The sequence below is a fragment of the Rhinopithecus bieti genome, unplaced genomic scaffold (assembly GCF_001698545.2).
Source record: "Rhinopithecus bieti isolate Rb0 unplaced genomic scaffold, ASM169854v2 scaffold_36959, whole genome shotgun sequence".
Classification (NCBI taxonomy): domain Eukaryota; kingdom Metazoa; phylum Chordata; class Mammalia; order Primates; family Cercopithecidae; genus Rhinopithecus; species Rhinopithecus bieti.
The window spans coordinates 53,883-60,472 of NW_016816945.1; the positions used below are offsets into that span (position 1 = coordinate 53,883).

Consider the following 6,590-nt stretch of genomic DNA (forward strand, 5'->3'; position numbering starts at 1 on the left):
TTTATTTCTAGAAGAGAAAACAACAAAATATTTATTTGTTGAAAGTGAGAAATCATGTGGTTTTTAATTTTATTACCTGTATTGTCTATGATTTCTAAACTGTATAATAATATGTATTAATTTTATAAATAGGAAAATAGCTGTGTTTACAAGTGAGAGAGCTATGTTTACAAGGCTGAGACAAAGAGAGAAAAGGGAAATAGTTCTTAAACCCAAACCAACAACCCTGGCTTGGAGGCAAACTTCTCCCAAGCAGGATAGTCAGATCACAGAATTAGGAGAACTGAAGATCCAGGGGTGAGGGGGAGCTTATAAATCCTTACTTTCTCTTTCCTCCTGGTACCCGAGCCTCTGCCTCTACCCAATTCCACTGGGATGGGGAACTTGATAGACTATGAGGGCCTGGTTTGAAGGATCCAGGCTCATGTCTTCTAAGCCTTCCAAAGCCTAGAGCAGTGTGGGTTACCAGCACAGTCCAGGCCTTAAGTCCACAGCCTCTGCCCCATGCAACTCTGCTCATTTGGCCCTGGTGTGTGGGACATTGTGGTCTTCCCCTTAATCCCACTGTAGAGAAGGAATCTCCCATGGCTAAAGTGAGGCGGTTGGGGGACTGGGTAGCCTGGATTAGCCACAAGGCTGGGGCATGGTAACAACCAGGACCCAGAACTCTTAGAGCTTTGGATAGGGTATGAAGAACAGTAATAAACATGGTCATGGTGATTAGGCAGAGGGAGGTGGGGAGGGTCCCTCCAAAGGCCCAAGGCTGTCCATGCCCCACTGGGAGGTCTGACTTGGGTACGCCACTTACTCACAGAGCGATCCCATAAGGCTGTTGACGTCATTGAGCTCTAAAGTCTCCTTGAGGCAATTAGATAACTCTTAGCTTCACTGCTCATGACTGGAAGATCTTCAAGAACGTGCTGTTGGCTGAGCGTGGTGGCTCATGCCTGTAATCCCAGCACTTTGGGAGGCCGAGGCGGGTGGATCACAAGGTCAGGAGTTCAAGACCAGCCTGGCCAAGATGGTGAAACCCCGTCTCTACTAAAAATATAAAAATTAGTCAGGCATGGTAGTGGGCACCTGTAATCCCAGCTACTCAGGAAGCTGAGGTAGAGAATTGCTTCAACCTGTGACGCGGAGGTTGCAGTGAGCTGAGATCACACTACTGCCTTCCAGCCTGGGTGACAGAGGAAGACTCTGTCTCAAAAAAAAAAAAAAAAATGCTGTAGGCTGGGCATGATGGCTCACAACTGTAATCCCAACACGTTGGAAGGCCCAGGTGAGACAATCATTTGAGGCCAGGAGTTTGAGACTAGCCTGGGCAACATGGTGAAACCCTATCTCTATAAAAAAAAACAAGCGAAACAAAACAAAAATTAGCCAGGCATGGTGGTACATGCCTGTAGTCCCAGCTACTCGTGAGGATGAGGTAGGAGGATCACTTGAGCCCAGGAAGTCAAGGTTGCAGTGAGCCATGATCATGCCACTGCACTCCAGCCTGGACAACAGCGTGAGACACTGTCTCAAAGAGAAATAGAAAGTGCTGATTCATCTATCAAGGTGGGAAACACATTTCCACAGCAATGCAGTGCTGAAAAAGACACTTCCTATAGCCCCAGGCCTAGGACACTGGGGAATTGGCCCTGGCAGCCTACCTCCTATAGGGCTTCTCCCCCAGTTCAGGTCATCCTGGTGGGTGTGGGAGGCCAATTGGTCCCCTCCATGCTTGCTAACCTCCCTTGCGTCCCACTGCTCCCAGATAACTGGAAGGAAGGTTTGCTGAAACTCATCAGTCCTGAGGAACTGCCTGCCCAGTTTGGGGGCACCCTGACTGACCCAGATGGAAACCCCAAATGTTTAACCAAGGTACAAAGAGCCCTTCCTGGGACAAGAGAGGTTCAAGAATTAAGTGGGGTTCCCTTTCCACCCAGTCATTCATCCACAATTACCTATAGAGAGACCCCAAGAACTGGGTGTTAAGCTAGTCAATACAACCCTCGCCCTTCCAGAGCTCTCAGCAGCTATAAAGGCAAACAAGAAATGGGAGAATTTTAACCCAGAGGGATGAGCTGGAAGGGGAAGCTCCCAGCAGAAGCACTGACCCAGCTTGGATGGTCAAAGAAGACTTGAGGAAGGGGGAGAGTGGGGCTAGGATGAAGAGGATACTTCCAGGAGGTGGTGAAAGTGTCTCAGGCGGGAGAAACGTGAACAATGGCCAGGAGAGGGGAGTAAGCCCATCTCATCCCATATCCGCAGATCAACTATGGCGGGGAGATCCCCAAGTCCATGTACGTGCGGGACCAGGTGAAGACTCAGTACGAGCACTCGGTGCAAATCAACCGCGGCTCGTCACACCAAGTGGAATACGAGATCCTGTTTCCAGGCTGCGTCCTCAGGTAGGGACAGGCCCTAACCCCTCAGAGACCCATCAGGCTGGGCAGCAACCTGTCTCCTCCTCCTCCCCCTGACAGGTGGCAGTTCTCATCTGACGGTGCAGACATCGGCTTCGGAGTTTTCCTGAAGACCAAGATGGGGGAGCGACAGCGGGCAGGGGAGATGACAGAGGTTCTACCCAGCCAGCGCTACAACGCCCACATGGTGCCTGAGGATGGGAGCCTCACCTGCTCAGAGGGTGGCATCTGTAAGTCTGCCCCAGTTGAGACCTGGCTCTGAAAGGCTAGAGCCACCTGTCCCATGCTTTAGAGAAGAAAACAGAGGGGCAGTAACACCCCTCCCCCATTCAGGGACATACAGCCTAGGTTAGCACCATTCATTCATACAGTCGCTCACTCAGTCCATATTCATGAGCACCTACTGTGTGCACCAGGAGCCAGAGATGCACAGGCCCTGCAGGGATTGGGGGCACCTGGACTGCAGAATAGAGACAACAAGTGATAGAGTAGTTTTCCACATGAGGAAACCGAGGCTCTGAAAAATAAATCAACTTGTGCAGAGCCGCAAAGCTGTGTGGTTCCAGGGTCCCGCCCCAGCCTCCAGGTAGCTGCATAGTCCTGGGCAAAAGTCTGACCAATCTGGGAACGACTCTTGGTTTGCTCACCTGTAAGCCAGGAGCTACAATGCCTGCTTTTTCTTTTTCTTTCTTTCTTTCTTTTTTTTTTTTTTTGAGACAGAGTTTCACTCTTGTTGCCCAGGTTGGAGTGCAATGGCGTAAGCAATGGTGCAATCTCAGCTCACCGCAATCCCTGCCTCCCAGGTTCAAGCGATTCTCCTGCCTCAGCCTCCCGAGTAGCTGAGATTACAGGCATGTGCCACCACACTTAATTTTGTACTTTTAGTAGAGATGGGGTTTCTCCACGCTGGTCAGGCTGCTCTCGAACTCCTGACCTCAAGTGATCCACCCACCTCGGCCTCCCAAAGTGCTGGGATTATAGGCGTGAGCCACTGTGCCCAGCCAACAACTGCTTTTTGGGGTGGTTGTGAGGAAACAAACAGTGTCCAGCAGGCCTGCTCCAGAACCCCACTTCATCCAAGGGGGCTGGGAGGTCTCTGATGAACCCAAATACGTGCCTTCACAGCCCTGTCATGTGTGTCTCCAGGTATGAGACAATGGGATGTAATGACCATTGCTCTCCATGCCAGTAAAGCCAGGCCTGGGCACATGCCAAGAGGAGATTGGTGTCTGTTTACAGGACCTGCTTGGGGTGGCAGTTCCCATGGGGAAGGGAAGAGGCGTGGTGGGAGCTTGGCCCAGCTTGGCAAAGAAAGCCAGTGGGAATACAAGCCTGTCCTCTTCCCTGGCCGGGGGTGGAACAAGGAGTGTGTAAAGCCAAGCCCAATGCCCATCTTTCCATCTGTCCCCCAGATGTCCTACGCTTCGACAACACCTATAGCTTTGTGCACGCCAAGAAGGTCAGCTTCACGGTGGAGGTCCTGCTCCCTGACGAGGGCATGCAGAAATATGATAAGGAGCTCACCCCTGTCTAGGTGGCTCCCTCTCTTCTCAGAGACCTCCTAACCTTCTGATTCCTCTCTATATCCCACACTCCCTCCCTCCCTGAAATTGATTGTTAGTCCTCCTGACTCTATGACGTTAGTGAGAACACAAAGAGATACCTGGGGGAAAACTCATCTGCTGTGGTCAGATCAAGAAAGGTATGAGAGGCACAACCTTGGAGGGTACCAACGTTTCAGAAGAGGAAAAAACAAGGGTAAAGGCAAGAAGTGGGTGTCACTGAAACTCAATAAATTGCAAAATGAATCCCCTAGCCTTTGTCCTCACCTATCCTAAGGCAAGTGTGTATGCTTGAATTCCTTCCGTATGGCTGTGAGCAACTTGGGTTGGAGACGTATCTAAATCCTTTTTATTTCCACTCGCTATATATAGTAGATGCTCACTGTATATTTGTGGCATTGAATGGAGGACCACAAGGTAGGGTCCAGGTGACTCAACGGCTATACATGACTAGGAGAAGCTTATGTGGGGTGGATTTCAGCACCTTGGACAGGAGCAGAGGTGTGGTGGGGTTGGACTCTCTTCTGGAGACCCAGACAATTCAGTCTCCAGATTTCTGGCAGTGGCTGTCTTTTGAGGACCCCAGCCACAAAGGCCACATACCTCTGATAGGAGTTGCCTACATCAGGCTTTGTCTGACTTGCACACTCAGCTTCCCACCCTTACCCACTTCCCTTGTTTCACATAGCTTATGATTTAGAGACTTTCCTGGAAGCAAAGATAGTCACATCTGGCATAATCATAATAAAGAAAACAACAATGATCATTTGGTGAGTGCTCTCTGTGTACCAGAAACTGTGCCAAGAGCTTTGTGAGTCTAGCATGCTTTACTCTCATGCCATCCCCAAGGCACTTTATGGATAAGGAAACGGAGGCTCAGAGGGATGAAGCCACTCACTCAACATCTTACAGCTTGGGTGGCAGATCCAGGACCTGGGGGAGGGGGTGTTTGTTTGTTTATTCGTTTGTTTGTTTGTTTTTTGAGACAGGGTCTCGCTCTGTCGCCCACCCAGGCTGGAGTGCAGTGGTACAATCATGGCTCACTGTAGTCTTGACCTCTTGGGCTCAAGCCATTCTCCCACCTCAGCCTCCTGAGTAGCTGAGACTACAGGTGGGCATCACCACACTTGGCTAATTTTTTGTATTTTTTGCAGAGATGGGGTTTCCCCATGTTGTCTCAAGCTCCAGGCCTCAAGCAATTTGCTCCCCTCAGCCTCCCAAAGTGTTGGAGATAACAGGCCTCAGCCACCATGCCTGGCCTGTTTTTGTCTTTTTTACTTCAATGACATGGCCCTCAATTACCTCATAATACTGCCTCCTGCCTGTAATCCCAGCCCTTGGGGAGGCTGAGATGGGAGGATCGCTTGAGCCCAGGAGTTTTAGATGAGCCCGGGCAACATAGCAAGACCACGTCTCTATCAAAAAAAAAAAAAAAAAAACGTAACATAGTAAGAATACCACCTCCTAAGATTCCACTTTTACAAAGGCAGTAAGAAGGCATGACTTATTTGTTCTAGACCTTCCAGTAGAAGTGTCCTGTGCCTGTCACCCTCTCCAGTCCCTGTTTGTGGGTAGAGGAGGTGATAGGCCATGGAGACCCACAATGCTTAAGCAGCTTGTCCAAGGAAACTCACAGCAGAGTGGGGCAGGGCTTGTGCTCCTCAGCCCAGCATCCTGTCCGCTGCTCACATGGCATCTGTGAAGCACAATGCCCTGACACTTGCCATGACTCTGGGTGACTAGGGGAAAGGCCAGGACCCCGGAGTTTCCTTCCCAACTTTCTGCTGTGATTCAGGGACATGAAGAGGCTAGCTTGAGCCCCAACCCCTGATACAACTCTTGCCGGGGGAGCCAGATCACACCAGGGAATGGGGATGAATGGGAACCAAAGGCTGGTACCATGAGAGGCTCCTTGGAAACAAATGAACAGAGGGCTGAGCTCATCTGTGGGCAGGCTATGAGGTCTGTTTCAGGTGAGTCAAGAAAATATTCAGCAGCTGCAAGCACTTTCCCACATGCACCTATGGGTGTAAAATCTGGTATCTGCTTTATAGATGGGAAACTGAGCTCCCAAAGGCACTGGCCTTGTACCTTCAGCCCCACAGGTGGCAGAAATAGGACTGGAGCTGAGGCTGCCCCTCACCCCGTCACCTCTTCATCCCCACCACTCTTCTATAACAATTTGTCAGAACGGAACAAGACTGCCTTCTTCCTAAGCTGGCGGGGAAGGAGGAGGGAGGAGGAAGGGGAAAGGAAAAAGGAAGGAAGAGAAGAGAAAGTGAGGGTTGTCGGATTTAGAAAGGAAAAAAAAAAAAAAAAAAGCATGGCTGGGTGCAGTGGCTCGTGCCTATAATCCTAACACTTTAGGAGGCCAAGACAGGCGGATCACTTGATGTCAGGAGTTCAAGACCAGCCTGGCCAACATAGTGAAACCCCGTCTCTACTAAAAATACAAAATTTAGCCCGGGGAGGTAGTGCACACCTGTAATCTCAGCTCCTCAGAAGGCTGAGGCATGAGAATCTCTTGAATTCAGGAGGCAGAGATTGCAGTGAGCCAAGATCGCACCACTGCACTCCAGCCTGGGCAACAGAGCGAGACTCCTCTAAAAAAAAAAAA

General features: G+C 50.2%; 1 protein-coding gene across 1 annotated transcript in view; it reads left to right on the forward strand.

The window, feature by feature from the left end:
* Window positions 1-4,734, forward strand: part of SEC14L3 (SEC14 like lipid binding 3) — a 17,070-nt gene extending 12,336 nt beyond the window's left edge. The window contains exons 9-12 of the mRNA XM_017855532.1: window positions 1,760-1,866; window positions 2,257-2,396; window positions 2,472-2,641; window positions 3,824-4,734. Coding sequence (XP_017711021.1) covers window positions 1,760-1,866; window positions 2,257-2,396; window positions 2,472-2,641; window positions 3,824-3,945 — 539 coding nt within the window. The 3' untranslated portion in view covers window positions 3,946-4,734. The remainder of the gene's footprint in view (window positions 1-1,759; window positions 1,867-2,256; window positions 2,397-2,471; window positions 2,642-3,823) is intronic.
* Window positions 4,735-6,590: the final 1,856 nt, after the last annotated feature.